We start from the raw sequence: 16,206 nt of genomic DNA, 5'->3' as shown, positions 1-16,206 counted from the left end.
AGAGACACACCATCCGCGACGGGAAGAAAAGCACTAGCCGAGTAGGCGACGCGCCAAGCGTCACTGCGCGGGGGAGGAGGCTGATGCATTCACGGCAACCCGGCCCCCTCTGTCACGTTGCTCTGCATGCGCGCGCGAACCATGTGTCGCGGCCATTATTGCAGCCAGTTAGCCCCCCGGCCCGCCGGCGTGGCGCGCGTTTCTCCCTTCGGCCCGCTTTATGTCTTCGGCATTCCCCTTCCCTCTACCATCGTCACAGAGCCTGCCACAGGGAGCTCGATCGTCCCGCTCCTGATCCCTCCAAAGATCGCGGCCTAGCCGCCATGTCTCGCCGAAGAGTCCTTGACCCCGTCGAAGCCGGCGCGCTGCTGCTGATGGCGGCGTTCTTGCTGCTGTGCTTGCGCGTGTCTCCAGGGCGCGCGGCGCCGGCCGGTGCGGAGGTCACTGAGTTCCCGGGGTTCCATGGCGTGCTCCCCTCCAAGCACTACGCCGGGTAAGAGAACCGTTCCCAAGATCTACGATGGGATGGATGCTATTCTTTGCGTTCTCAGGATTCTTCCTCGCTATCTGCGTCTCATGTTTCCGAGAACTTTTGCATCTTGCTCCGCTCCTCGCACTTGTATGAAAGAAATCCGAGCGAGCGGGACGGCGATCTGACGCCGAGGACTGTTTCATTCTAACATATGACGGCTGTGAATTTCTCACGACGACCTTTTTGTTGGTTTAGTTCCACGCTGGAGTGATCACAGGCTCCCAGATTCGTGATCAGGCATGACAAAAGCGGCATAGATTGCGGAAGAGCAGCAGAAACCACACTGTGGGTCTGGAATCCTGGATGGCATATTTGCAATTTCTCCCAGACGGTTTTATCAAAAATCTTCCGTGCTTTTAGCATAGAAGAGACCACGACATGTGCCCTTCCACTAAGTAGAGAACTCACCTTCCATGCGTCGCATTTTATCCCGATTTAAGGTTGGCCCGGGACAAAAGGTTCACCAACCAGGACTAAAGCTCGGTCACTGGTAGGGAGCTCACCAACCGGGACCTTTTATCCCGGTTCCAAAGGCTAGTGGAAAAAAAAGACCCTGAGAGGCCTTTTATCCCGGTTTGTAATACCAACCGGGATAAAAGAGGTTTTTTATCCTGGTTGATGTTTCAAACTGGGATAAAAGGGTAGAGAAATCAGGATAAAAGGGGATGTTTTATCCCGGTTGGTGTTTCCAACCGGGATAAAAGGGTCCCCCACGAGTTAATACAAAATGATTGCATCCCCTATATAGTTAGATGTGCTGTGTAGGTGGGATGGCAAGGAAGCTACGCACGAGGCTGGAGGTCGTGGGTTCGAAGCGCGCATATTTCGCGTGAAAAATCGTGGGACTTGGGACGTGCGCGTGTGGAATTTCTTTTTTTTTGCAGCGCCTGGCGTGGTGACCCGTTTTATCCCGGGGTCTTTAGTCCCGGTTGAGTGACCTGGGACAAAAGATCCTCCCTTTTATCTCGATTGGTTTATCCCTCATTGTCAGGCACAGCAAAGTCTGCGCTTTATTTTTCCTTCCTAGATACATTGCATAACGTTCTTTCGAAGCATTTCGGTATTGAGTTCACTAACTTCAATTGCATATGTGCAAAGTTCTAATAATTCAGCAATTTCCGTAGTGTTGCTTATTACATTTTGCTCAAAAGAATTATATTATCAGTTGTTAAAAATGTGTCAGCAAACACCATCTGCACCTAAACAAGTCATGGGAATAGGTCGCATTATATGTGTTTGCAGGCGTGCCTAGTATAATATAAAGACATTTAGTTTTTTCCATTTCTGTTTTGCAGGTATATAACAGTTGGGCATGAACAACAAAATAGACATCTATATTACTATCTTGCCACTTCCGAAAGGAACCCTACTTTAGATCCTGTGGTCATATGGATAAATGGTGGTCCAGCGTGTTCAGGGTTTAGTGCGTTTCACCATTCTATCGGTACGCACATGCTTTTAAGTGATTTCTCATTTGTCTACAGTATCTTGCTATCCAAGTTATGAAAATATAATGGTTATGCTCTTCTATCTCTGTACTAGTATATCATTGTTTATGCAGTACATTATCTATTTTCGCTATCATTTTTATGCAATTCATGTTATCCATATGGTGTTGAATGCAATTCCTAGTCTATGCAAGTTGACTAAGGCTTGTACTGTATTACACAAAAAACAATAATAAGACTACAACGACCATTTTTTTTCAGGACCATTCAAAATTGAGTACTCCCAGGTTCATGTCAAAGACGACCCACGAGCTACTAAGAATCCTTACTCATGGACTAAGGTATACTGAGCATAACACATGGGCAGGTGTAAATATGAAATCTATTTTATGTTTAGTGACTTCAGGAATTCCATACTTACACCCAATGTTTCCTAATTTTTTTTGCTGTCCAAAATATGTAACTAATACTTTTGTTGTACAACAATCACAGATGGCTAGCCTCCTTTTGGTTGACTCACCAGCAGGTGTGGGCTACTCTTACGCTGAGAATGACGATGACTACATAACAAATGATACCAGCAGAGTTGCGGACTTATATGACTTTCTGTCAAAGGTCAGAGTACTTTATGATCACCTATATATTGTACTACAATTAAATTTCTCTCGTTCTGATGAGGTGGTTCTTATCCCAGTGGTTCGCTGAATATACTGAGTTTATGTCAAATCCTTTCTACGTAGCTGGATGTTCTTACAGTGGAGTGATAGTACCTGTACTTGCACAGGAAATTCTAAAGAGTATGTTGCGACACAGTTTTACAATCCATTTATTGTACAGTATACAGATGTGATGTATTTTAACTAAAAGAATGAGCAAACATTTAGGAAATGAAGAGCCATATCGAATGAAGATAAACTTCAAGGTAATATGCAAATAAGTATTTTGTGTTACTCATTTGGAAACTTGAAACATTTTTTGTCCATTTACAATGTAAAGTGTAAGCACTTTAAGTGGTGCCTTCAAAATGACATATTTTTTGTTGGCTCTATCCTCCATTTTGTAAACTAGTATTTTAGGCTTGGTTTGCTGGAAGACCCTAACACCAAAACAAGATTATACAGATTAGAATGCCAATGGTACCCAGCGAATGAACCAAAAGGCTCCAATTGAATCAATCATTGTTGGTTATTTCAATATATTGCAGGAATCATAGGTAAAATATTTTTATATATTTATGGTTAGTAGTCAAGAGGTAATCAAAGCGTCCTTGAGTTGTTTTAGGTGGATAGCCTATAGAAAATAGACAATCCTGCACCTAGCTTATCACAACATAAAAACTTGGCAACTTGATCTGATCAAGCCTTAAAGTTGATCTGACCGTCTTCATTGTGTTCCAATACTAGATATCCTCCTCCACGCAAGGTCGTTTTATGACATGAAGCACTATATGTTAGTCATGGCCTCATGGATAGGTTGTAGACAACATGTTCGCTTCTTCATGGATAGGTCATAGACAAGATGTTTGCTTCTTTTACCATTTAGGAATCTTCCAACTTGATCTAAGGGTTGAATAGTTAACTACACATTAATAGGAAAATTGCACTAAAAAATATAGATCTGGTTCTTGAATTCTACAGTATCTTTTATAGTATCAAATAAAAAAATCAAACAGTGTTAATAAAAACCATTAGAGGATTGGGTGACAGGGGGTCTCCACCATATTTTGTTTCTTTGATGCTCTATTTTTTTTCCTTAGATCAATTTGTATGTACAATTTTATGTATATATAAAATTTGCATTTCAGATACTTAAGAACATTGTAAAGTCATTTCAGTTTTCAAATAAATCAACTCAAAAGTTTTATTGCAGGGGTATTCATTGTGCAATCCAGCTGTTGATGTAGACATAGAGAACAATGCACATGTTCCATATGCATTTCGAGTGGGTTTGATTTCAGAAGAATTGTTTCAGGTACAGTTGTTACAAAAAATAACACTGCTGAATTTTTTCTTTTTTATCTGATTTTAGATTTTTCTCTCGAATCCAACATTTCTTTTGGTAAATAGAGCTTGGTTACTACTTGTACTGGAAGGTATTGGAATAACTCTAATCCATCATGCCAAGAGAACATGGAGCAATTTTATATGGTAATCTGGATCTCTCTGTTTCTCTGATGTACCTACAACTTTTGAGAGAAACAGGACGGGTTACCCCCTACTGATTATATATATAAATAAAAAAGCAAATACATATAAATTTTATTGGGTCCTCTCTAACAATTCAAATAATGTGAGTGCAGCAAATCAAAGGCATTAACATGGAGCATATTCTGTGCCCACCATGTCGATACAAGATGGGGATAACTAAAGAATTCATGGAATATGATTATGGTCAAATGTTTAAGCGGATTTCGAAATCCTCCAGTCATGGTTTAGAGTGCCATGTTAGTAATTGATCTACGAATTAATCCTCCATTTACCTTTGAGTTATTTGTGTAGTATCTTTATAGACTTTAGCTTAATTAAAAGATGGAGTACTTTTAGTAATTTTGAATCAATATATGGAGTTTGCATTCCAGGATCAAGAACAAGCCCTCGAGAAACTCTTTGATACAAATTTGGGAAGGGCAAAACTGCACGCAAAAGAGGCAAATAATATCTTACTGAATTTGCTTAATACACTAGGTGGACTCTATTGCTGAATTTTAATGTTGTGTCCATTTCCTCAGCCTGAAGTATCAGGAAGATGGAAGAGGTGCCCCAAGCATATTCAATACACGAGGGATATTTTAACATTAACAGAGTATCACTTGAATGTAACATCCAAAGGTTACAGGGTGTTCCTTTATAGGTAAGAGAATTAGATAGGTAAATTCTATTGTTATTCTTATGTGGCACTAATATGCCTGCTTTTTTTTAGTGTAACAGTACTAGCTGTACAAATGCCCCATTTTAAGTGTCAATATGCATTCTACACATTTAAATTTCTTGTTATGTACTAACATACTTTGACCATATACACACCTGGCCCGCCACCACAAACAAGAAAAAGTTTCGTCCCAAACATCAATCACTCCTTTCTTTACTATTCTTGTGGTTTGTCCGAACGATATGACTACACTAGCGATGACATGTATGTAACTATGAATTGCATACAACCACAAATGTCGTAGCTTTTTTTTTCCATCGGGTTATAGTTAATTAGATCCATTTGGTCTTAAACCATTATGATGTTGTATGAACAATATATTAGTATTCATTATAGAAGAGTGAGAAATATCAGAAAATGCAACTTTTTCGATAAGGGAAGTTTTAATTAATCAAGATCGTCACATCGAGCTGATACAAAGACCGAAGCACTCTCGGCCTCTGCATAACTAGGATACACACAACCTAATAAAACCAATTAAAAGACCGACACACTAATTACATTCAATCCGATGACTAGACTGCTACCCATGTACCCGAGTAAAAAACTCAAGATGACGTTGTAACCAAGTCTTGAGTAGCTGTTGAGTGACTATAAATGTTTTATTTGGAGGGTGTTCCATATTGTTCTACCTCATTAGTGATTACTGAGATAGAGAACATTGCTAAAGAATTTGGGTGCACTTGTACGTTGTGAGGCTAGCTGACGGGTGATCAGGCTGGTTTTTTCTTTTGAGCTACAGCCACCTCACCTGCTAAGCCTAGCTGAGGATCTCTAGGATCAATTGGCCTCTCCTCACACGACCCCATGCAATTAGACAGTGGCCTCTATTTACCTCTTTTTGACACTTCCATAAGAAAGGACGTTGTACTTTGTCAATTGCGTTGATTACCCATTTAAGAAAGTCTCCAACACAATCAGCTGGCAAATAGGTATGGCAGTAAGCACTGCTTGGATGAGTGTTCAAAATAATTTCAGGGTTTGAGCTAGTGACCACGAGTCTGTGACTCATTGATGCCCAACTGAAGTCAAGATCAATTGATGAGCTTGAAAGGCTTTAATATTCATTCATACTCATATCATTATCATCGCTGACTTACAACTGTACCTTATTTTGTTCAGATTCAACATCTTGGCACTTCGACTAAGTAGTGGATATTTTGCTACTATGACTAAGATAGATAGGTTGGCAATACGCACCAAGGGTGGTGCCACCGGTCAGGGCTCGAACCCTGACACCCGCAAGCCTCCCACAACGGCCGAGTCGTGGAGACTCCTTTCAAAAAAAAAGATAGATAGATGCCATTTCATCAACCTTTCAATTTTTCCCTGCTGCCCAGACTTTATAGGTTCTGGTTTGCTTTAATTAGTAACTTATTGATAGATTATTCCTCCACGGTGTTGATAAAAATGAAAACTAATATTAATATGATTGAACTTTCTCGAAAAAAAGAATTCAGCTAGGGAAATACGATTATTGTTCTCACCTTAAAATAGAACAATAATCTATACTATGTGATTATTGCGAGAAAGTTGAATTGTATTAATACATAGTATAGATTATTGTTCTATTTTACGTACAGTACATACTTCTATTGTTGACATCGGTGTGCAATGCTTAATCAGTTCCATTTAGTTTTCCTAATATGGAAATACGCCATTGAATTTAAAAAGAGAGGGATGAGAATTGCATCATCCTCAAGAAAGGAAACACCTTAATTAGAAGCAAAAACACTGCCTAAATAACTCAACAAGAAAAGAAGTTTCAGAAACTTCCTGCAACACTTCTGGATAAGACTTTGTTGAATAATAGGATTGAAGCAAACACAAAGCCATTGGAACCCTTCACTTCCAAAGCTTAAATTCAATCCATCGGCACCAAAGTGTTCACCGTATGTTAACTACCTCATCTTTGGTTCACAACAAGAATCCACCCATCATCAAAGGACTTGACAGCAATAAGCACGCCAAAAAAGGTGAAACACTATGACATCAAGCCAAAACAGCATGAAATGCGAATATTCAGTAGATCACAACATAAAACAATTTTAACCGATTTAATTTCAACTGGAAGCAATTTACACTACTACTAGAAAACAAATTGAAGAGTGATCAGCCCAAGGGATTGTTGCACCTATTTTTTTTTATTCTAGAGCAACTTCTATTTATCTTTTGTGTGTAATAATCTTAATTTAATCTACAATGCAGTGGCGATCATTCATTGCTAGTTCCTTTTTCTGCAACTATGGAGTGGCTGAAGAAATTAAACTACAAAGAAACTGAGAAATGGCACCCTTGGTTTGTGGAGAATCAGATTGCTGGGTAAGTATATCTACTTGCTAGAAAAAAATAAATACAAACATTTTGGTTCCTGAACTTTAGAGTGCTAAAGTTACTCTTATTATTCATCTCTTTTGAAAAACGGATCCAGAGTTGATTCAATGTTTACTTAACACAGAAAATGCCCTAGAAAAATTGATTGCATAGGGGACAGTAATGGTACTGCTAAAGTGAAATCAATGTTTGTATTTCAATTAACTGCATAGTTCAAAAATGTACTTAAACAAAATCTCTTTAAATGTTTTATATAGTAAAGTTCTAAAAAATATTATATTTTGAAGGTAAGTTTTTTTTCCTTTGACTGTTTTAAATAGGTATTCAATTAGGTATGGGAGCAATATATTGTTTGCAACAATAAAGGTATGCATCTCTACTTATTGTATAATATATAAGAGTATCATTCAATAAATTTTACGACCATCGTGTACTAATCAGTTTAATTTCATAAAATCTCTTTAGGGGGCTGGTCATGTTCCATCGGACTATTTGCCATTTGAAGCATTTGTTGCCTATCAAAGGTGGATAGATGGGGCTGCTTCTTTGTGATAACTTGACTCCTCTGTATCGCTCCATAATAATTCTGAGTTCAGTGCCAAGGATTGTGACAGCATCTCTGCTTGGATCCTGGCCAATGTTAGTAGCCTTGGAATAAACAGTGCTGTGCATGACACTATGAAGGTTAATTCATCTGGCAGCAAATCTTTTATACATGTTTCTTTGCTTTACATAGTGGGTGCAATTATTAGTTTACAGAGAAGCACTAGTAGAAAAACAACCTTCCATCCTCAGCAAAAATGTCGGTTGTTTTTGGACCCGGGACTAAAGGTGATCCTCAATAAAAAGCTCATCCGTGGAGACACCTTTAGTCCCGATTGGTAACACCAGTCGAGACTAAAGATGATCCTTAATTTAGTCCCGGTTGTGTTACAAACCCGGACTAAAGCCTCCGGTTGTTAATAGCAACCGGGACTTTGCTTTACAGAGTGGGTGCAATTATTAGTTTACAGAGAGTAGAAAAACGACCTTCCATCCTCAGCAAAAATGTTGGTTGTTTTTGGACCCGGGACTAAAGGTGATCGTCAATAAAAAGCTCATCCGTGGAGACACCTTTAGTCCCGATTGGTAACACCCATTGAGACTAAAGATGATCCTTAATTTAGTCCCGGTTACTAAAGCATCCCCACGAGTTACTACAAAAGGATTGCACCCCCTACTTAGTCAGATGTGTTTTGTAGGTGAGATGGTAAGGATGCTACGCGCAAGGCTTGTGGTTGTCGGTTCGAATCCCATGCACCGCGTACGTGCATATTTCGCATGAAAAATCGCATGACTTGTGGCTTGCGACATGTGGGGGGCCTCCCGGTAATTTCTAATATTTTTTTGGCGCAAAACCCTTTACTTCCGGTTGGTAAGATATGACTTTAGTTTCAGGTGAAAGAACCGGAACCTTTAGTCTCGAATGATTAGCTCCAGTTGGAAAAACCGATCTATCAGCTAACAGGGACTAATGCTCATTTCTCCTACCGGTGAAGGCAAGTTCAAATCTCTAATTTGTGCCGGTCTCTTCATGCACAATATGCATGCTTTCTTCTTACAGAAGAGGGCCAATCCCCAATAAACACGTGTTTGCAGATTAACCAACAATCACCAATATTTTAAGTGAGCCAGCTCCCATAAAAATATCATCAGTGTTTGAAAGGAATCACACGTGTGAAACAAAAACTAAATTAAGAACTGACGATGGCAATCACACACTACCGGAAACAGTAACTTTGCCGAGTGCCCCAAGCACTCGGCGAAGGTCCAAATACACTCGACAAAGGGTTTGCCGAGTGTAACACTCGGCGAACCCTACTCGGCAAACTTTCCCTCAGCAAACACACACTGTTTGCCGAGTGTCGATCGTTGGGCACTCGGCAAAGCCTTTGCCGAGTGCCAGAAAACACTCGGCAAAATATAACACTCGGCACAAAGGCGATAACGGTCTGTGACGGTAACGGCTGCTTTGCTGAGTGCCAGACGGCCGACACTCGGCGAAGACTTAAGTTTTGCCGAGTGTATTTTAAATGACACTCGGCAAAAAGAAAATCTTTGCCGAGTGTATTTCTACATGGCACTCGGTGAAGGTACACGGTTTGCCGAGTGCCTTCCCCGTGGCACTCGGCAAAGAGGCCCCATCTGCCAGATTTTTTTGAGCCGTTTGCCGAGTGTTTTCCAGTGGCACTCGACGAATCTACATAGTTTGCCGAGTGCCTTCCTTTTGGCACTCGGCAAAGAGGCCAATCCCGCAAAAATTTTATGACGCCTTTGCCGAGGGTTTTGGCAATGCAATCGGCAAAGCCGTCGAACTAACAGAAAATGGCCTCTTTGCCGAGTGTTAACACTCGGCAAAGTATCCATCCACCTACTGAAAAAACAGAAATGTTACGTATAAAGGACCCCTCTCAAAAAACAACCACAGAAGCACAGGCATATAAATTACACCACAGGCATATAAATTGCACCACAAGCATCATAAGCACACGAATAACATTCACAAGTTCTCGTCGAAACAAGTAATTCACAAGTTTTGCATCACAAACACCTCTAGTTCACAAGTTACTGAGGAGGATGAGGAGGATGAGGAGGCTGAGGAGGATGTGCAGGTGGCCACTGCCCCCAAGAAGATTCTGCATTGGACGCCGCCGATTGATTCTGCACAAAGTTATAGAGATTGCATTAGTCACTTTTCTAGTGTAAGTCTGTAGTGCCTCTAGTTTCTAGTTTAACTCTAGATTGATTGTAAGGTTGAGAGTGACTCATAGGAGTAGCTGCAGGAGGTGGTGGAGGTGACGGGAATAGGTTCGGTGGCATAGGTGGTGGAGTCTGACCTAAACTGTGAAAGACACTCTGCATGTATTGGAACATCTGCTCCGTCCTCTGCCTTTCTAGCTGCCGATCCGCCTCGATCCTCGCCTCTAGTTCCTCCCGGCGCTTCCGTTCTACCTCCACCTGGGCCTACAATATTTCATCCCAATGTCTTATTTCCAAGCAAAAGATATGTACAAAATGAATGAAAAATTAAAGAAACAGGAATAACCTGTAGAGCCTGCATCTGTAACTATGCAGCGGTAGGCCGTGCCCGTATCGCTGGGCTCGAGTCCGTGCTCCTTGCTCGGATCTGGGAGAGGGTAGGAGTACTGGCAGTGTCGATCACACTATCTCCAATCCAATACCTGCCATGCTTCTTCCCTCCTCCCACCCTCATCACAATTTCAGCATCAATATCCTGAGAGCTCGGATCGAACTCTGGCCCATGAACCTCCCTCGTCATTGCTGTGTACTCGGTGACGCGGCTGTGGATGCTGGGATGTCTGTATGCCTCGGGCGGGTCCTCCGGGTTGAAGTCGATGTCTGCCGTGGCCTTGCCCTTTTTGGACATAACCCATGCCTTGAACCGGGAGCACTCCTGGCCTTCATGTGATGACATCTGCGACAAAAATATAAAAGGATTACAAAATATGCAGTATTATGTGTATTATGTGTGAGAATAAAGAAATGAATTCACGTACCCATTTTTCCTTGTATTCATCAAGGCTCAGGCTGCCTTGATGGTGTGGTGCATATGGCATCTGCAGACGCCGCTCCCGGCAAGCAACGTGGTTCTCCAACCACCCGGGCTGCAACCACACGTCCACCATTTGTTCCCAGCACCGGGTAAAGGATCGGCACCACCACGGAGGCACCTACATCATCAAGTGTGTGACATATAACAAAAGAAGTGAAGCGTAATTAATCTCAGAAATAGTAAATATTAACTTTCTGTACGTACCATCATGAATTCTTCCTTGGTCAGGTTCATTGTTCTGGCCTCTTCTTTTTTGAACCTCATCCTTCTGTATTCAGCATAGAAGTTGATGATGGCCTGAACCCACGCCTCATAGTGTATGTCCTTAACGAGCTTCTTGGCGACTTGTTCAATGACAGAGGCCACCCTAGCCTCGAATCCCTCCTGGTATCTATAAAAGTCCTGCGTATAGACACATTGCAAATAATTATTTTTTCAAGAATGTCTAGCGAAGCTGGTGTATTAAGCAATCTAGTGCTTCGAATACTTACCCACAACTCGGCCTTCACCCGCTCCACCTTGTTCGCAAATTGCATGTGGTCACGATCACCGACGTCGGCGGCGGCGACGTAGTGGTCCCACATGTAGGCTGGCTCCTCCTGTCCGGCGAAGACCACTAGACCGGGGAAGTGTAGCCTACACAAAAGACCAATGATGTCGTTGACCTTGCGGTTGTGGGCACCCCCACTGAGCTTAGTCCAACTCCTGCACAAGTGATTAATATACATTATTAGTTTCTATTGTAAATTTCAACATATCAAAAGTACTGAGAATATGTAAAGGAACTTACTTTGTCCCAGTGGGTTGAATCAATGGGCATAAATGAAGAGGGATCGGTCGCCTCGGTAGGGACAAGGGACCTCGCAACCAGATCTTGGACTGCGAATCTCCTGACTCCTCCCCTTCCTCCCTCTCCTGCTCCTGCTCCTGCTATACCTCCGCCTCGTCACTAGAGGCATGCGTGGAAGGTACCTCCTCCGACGACGACGACGAAGGCACAGGCGAGGGGGGCCTCACCCCTTTACCCTTTCCTCGACCCCTGCCCCGACCCATGCCTCTAGCAAGGACCTGTGCCCCCTCCGTTTCCTCGACCTGTGCATCACCCCTGCCTCCACCCCTCCCTCGACGCCTCCCTCGACCTATCAATGCGTCTGACCTTGTACCTGACCCTGAAGCTGCAGCTTTTAATTTTTCGTAAAGCGCTGCAATCTTCCTCGTACCGCCCACCATTGTTGAGTCACCTGCATTTGCCAAGAGTAAACCAATTAGCACAGATAAATAAAACATAATTAGGAAGATGTGCAAAATAAAGTAAACATACTTAATAAATAACATGGTATGACAAATAATAAATAAATTAGTACGGCCCATACATGTCTTAGAAATAATCATCATGATCGGGATTAGCTGGATCATAAGTCTCATCATCGCTGTCACGCGTGTCAATAAAATCATTCCCGTGCTCCGAAGGAGGAGTGTCATCATCAATCTCCTGTCCTAACTGTAACCGCTGAAGTAATTCTAACTCCTTCATATTATGAACCTCCTCTCCAGCGTCATCGTCAGCAACCATTTCATTGTCCACTTCCATTCCGAAAGCGTCGGTTAAATCAATCTCAAAATTCCCTTCGAGCCCATCTTCTTGAAAAAAATCTCCGTCATATGTGTTGGGGTCAATGTTGTAATCTTCATTGTTTGGTACAGGTAATTTACCGTGCGGCGGTACCTTGTGCACAACATCCCAACCTTTAAGACGGTCGTCGGATTGGCACAGGTACGACAAATAATAAACTTGCGTGGCCTGTTGAGCCACAATGTATACATCGTCTCCTTCTAAGACGGATGATTGGCGAATTTCGACTAACCCAAGATTAGGTGCCCATCTCACGACTGATGGATCAAACCAATGGCATTTGAATATGACTGGATTAAGAACTTTGCAACCATGAAAAGTTAGTTCGTATATCTCTCTAATTCTTCCATAGTACTCTACACCATCAAAGCCTGGCGTAAAAACTCCGGTATTTGTCGTTCTTCGATTGGGCCGACTATGCTCATGGCTTGTTGTGTAAAAGGGATATCCATTTACATCATAACCGGTAAAAGATTTGACCCTGTAGGCACAGCCATCAGCAAGCTGTCTCAACTCGGCATTCATAGACGAATCGGTTTGGGCCTGCAAGTTGAAGTAGGGTGGTTCGTTATATTATTCGCATGTACGGTCAACTTCTAATCAAGCTAAGTACGAGCTAAAATGAACTGTACCTTATGTTTGAACCAAGAAATGAAATCAGGCATTCCATTTCCCGCACCCTCTTTGAGAAGAGTCTCGGCTTCGTGCGGGGTAGGTTCCCTTGAATTACGCCAGAAGTTACGATGGAATTCCCTGTACCAATGAGAAACATGAGAGTTGGACGAAGAATACTGACAAATTGAGAAAAAACTAATTTATTCAGAACTTACAGTATGTACGGCTCCACCTCGGATAGGTTGGTCAATACATACAGCATGATAGTGCGCCACTCTTTATGTTTCAATTTTTTCTGTGTCACACCACTTGCACTTCCAAGTTGTCCTCGAAAAAGGCTAAGGCTCGATTCAACTTCGTTGTCATTGTAATGAGGCGGTGGATTATGCACGCTAGGAAGGTTGTCACATAGTATTTTGTTGTGAAGTTTGACACCTCCTCCAGAATGTATGCCTCTGCAATGGAGGCTTCAATTTTGCATTTGTTTTTACATTTAGTTCGAAGAACCTTTTGACATCTCTCAATTGAATAGCACCAACGGCCCTGCACAGGCCCCCCCCATTCATGCTTCATACGGGAGGTGTAAAATCATATACTGCATCGGATTGAAGAAGCCAGGAGGAAAGATTTTCTCCAACTTACAGAGCAACACAGGCGCCATTCTTTCCATTTCGGCAACCACGGTCCGAGATAACTCCTTAGCACAAAGCTGGCGGAAGAAATTACTCAACTCCGCTAGCATCTGCCACACATGATCATCACCGGAAGTAGGCGCTCAATCCATATGTGATAATCATGACTTTTGAGCCCGTTGATTCGCATAGTAGCTAAATTCACTCCCCTCTTCAGATTCGCTGCATACCCATTAGGGAACATTAACGTTTGGAACCATTCTAATACCTCCCTCCTTTGGACCCTCGTCAGGACGAAATCAGCCTTAGGTTTTCTCCACGACTTGCCGGCTTTGGGAGGCGCCATGTCTAGCTTTGGTCTGTTGCATAACATTGCTTGATCCACTCTAGCCTTAACGTTATCCTTTGTCTTGTCAGAAATGTCCATAATTGTACCAAAAATTGCCTCGGCAATGTTCTTTTCAGTGTGCATAACATCAATGTTATGTGGGAGAAGAAGATCATCAAAATAGGGGAGGTTCCACAAGCACGATCTCTGAGTCCAACCATGTTGCTCGCCATATCCCACAAAACCACCATCATGATTGTTGACCTCAAGAGCGCCTAACTGAGCACGAACCGCGGCTAAGGTCAGCATCTGCGGTGGAAGGTCGTTAACTACGACATCTTTCGTAAAATTTCTAATATCTCATCTGAAAGGATGGTCAGGAGAAAGGAATTGTCGATGTTTGTCGAATGAAGAATATTTGCCACCCTTCGTCAACCAAATGAATTTTAAAGAAGCCTTGCATACTGGGCATGGGAACTTTCTGTGAACACACCAGCCACAGAAAATACCATATGCTGGCAAGTCATGCAGGGAGTAGTGGTACCAAACATGCATCTTGAAGGTTGTCCTTGTAGCACGGTCGTATGTCCATACCCCTTCATCCCATGCACGGACCAAATCATCAATTAGAGGCTCCATGTACACACTCATTATTCCCTGGATGTTCTAGAATTATCAACGATAAAAATATGTTCTGTCGCTGAAAGAGAACACCAGGGGGGAGATTGAGGGGGATAACGAACATAGGCCAACAGGTGTACGGGGCGGCAGCCATTCCATAAGGATTGAACCCATCTGTTGCGAGCGCAACACGTACATTACGAGCCTCTCGAGCTTTCTCATGATAAATCGCATCAAACTTTGTCCAGGCTTCGCCATCGGATGGGTGTACCAGCTTCTCAGCATTGTATCGACGTCCGGTTTTGTGCGATGTCATTTGTTTCGCGGATTCTTCACACATGTAAAGCTATCGGATCCTCGGTATGAAGGGAAGGTACCAAAGGATCTTCACAGGAATTGCAACCTGCTTCTTCTGACCGTCACCAGAGTCTACCTACAGGAACCTAGACGATTCGCACTTTACGTAGTACTTTGCTTCCGCATATTCCTTTCTAAATAAGATGCATCCCTTCGGACAAGCATGTATCTGCTCGTACGGCATCTTAAGTGCACGAAGAAGTTTTTGTGCCTCATACATAAACTTTGGCAAGATGTGACCCTCCGGGAGCAGGCTCCCCAAAACTGTCAACATAATATCGAAGGCGTTTCGACTCAAGCTAAACTGGGACTTCACAGCCATTAGACGTGCAATGGCATCCAGTTGAGAGACCTTGGTATGCTCGTGAAGGGGTTGCTGTGCCGCACACAACATGTCGTAATACACCTTTGCGGTAGCCTCGGGCTCCTCCTCCCTACGAGCTTCATGATAGTCATCTAACATGTCTCCCACCCCGGCGTCATCATCATATTGCTCGATACGTTGTCTGATGACCTCGTCCCACCCACGATCGACTTCACCATGGTAGATCCATATGGTATAGTATGACGTAAATCCGTGCCTAACAAGATGTTTACCCATTTCTAACTTGGTTTGCCGACGCATGTTTGCACATTTGCTACATGGACACCAAGTATCTCCTCCTCCTTTGATCCTTGCAAATGCTCGTTCCAAGAAATCATCGGTCTTGTTTATCCATTCATCCTTCAACAAATTCTTACAAGATCAGTCCGTGTACATCCACTGACGATCCTCCCTCCTCTATCATATCAGCGAGTAATATAAAAACTCACGTTGCATCTACACGTTCCTATACTGTCTATTAGGTGAAGATAAAACCTACTCCCACCCCTTGATGTGTAGATGCTAGGTGTGTATTTCCATTACATGTTGATGTGCATGAGGCTGGTGATCAGTAAGGGGATGACTTCGGGCTGCTTTCGTAAGGATGAGTCGACCGCCGAATGGATTAACAAGGCAGTTGCTCAATAGCGCCGTGCAGTTGCTAAGATCATGGAAGGAGGAGAGACATGGGGTAACTGCTGCACATGAGAAACCCAGAGTAGGTCTATCAAAGCTTCAGATGGGAAAATTTCTTATCGGAGAGGGTTTTACGTCAAGAAAATATCAAATGGATATACCTTG

General features: G+C 42.6%; 1 protein-coding gene across 1 annotated transcript; it reads left to right on the top strand.

Moving 5' to 3' along the window:
* Nucleotides 1–287: 287 nt before the first annotated feature.
* Nucleotides 288–7,968, top strand: LOC101765710 (serine carboxypeptidase 1). The gene is made up of 14 exons (XM_004952393.2): nucleotides 288–493; nucleotides 1,828–1,976; nucleotides 2,242–2,321; nucleotides 2,473–2,595; nucleotides 2,675–2,777; nucleotides 2,865–2,902; nucleotides 3,850–3,951; nucleotides 4,047–4,127; nucleotides 4,280–4,423; nucleotides 4,559–4,627; nucleotides 4,709–4,830; nucleotides 7,117–7,230; nucleotides 7,563–7,608; nucleotides 7,708–7,968. The coding sequence occupies exons 1-14, from the start codon at nucleotides 324–326 to the stop codon at nucleotides 7,792–7,794; spliced, it is 1,428 nt and encodes a 475-aa protein (XP_004952450.1). The 5' UTR covers nucleotides 288–323; the 3' UTR covers nucleotides 7,795–7,968.
* Nucleotides 7,969–16,206: the final 8,238 nt, after the last annotated feature.

This window comes from Setaria italica, chromosome I, assembly GCF_000263155.2.
Source record: "Setaria italica strain Yugu1 chromosome I, Setaria_italica_v2.0, whole genome shotgun sequence".
NCBI classification, from domain to species: Eukaryota; Viridiplantae; Streptophyta; class Magnoliopsida; order Poales; family Poaceae; genus Setaria; species Setaria italica.
The sequence above is the reverse complement of the archived record's forward strand: the minus strand, read 5'-3'. Positions and strand labels throughout refer to the sequence as shown.

Coding starts and splice junctions, on each gene's coding strand:
- LOC101765710 (XM_004952393.2), top strand. CDS start 324: ATGTCTCGCCGAAGAGTCCTTGACCCCGTCGAAGCCGGCGCGCTGCTG. Junction 494..1,827: donor CCCTCCAAGCACTACGCCGG/GTAAGAGAACCG, acceptor TCTGTTTTGCAG/GTATATAACAGTTGGGCATG. Junction 2,903..3,849: donor GAATGAAGATAAACTTCAAG/GTAATATGCAAA, acceptor GTTTTATTGCAG/GGGTATTCATTGTGCAATCC.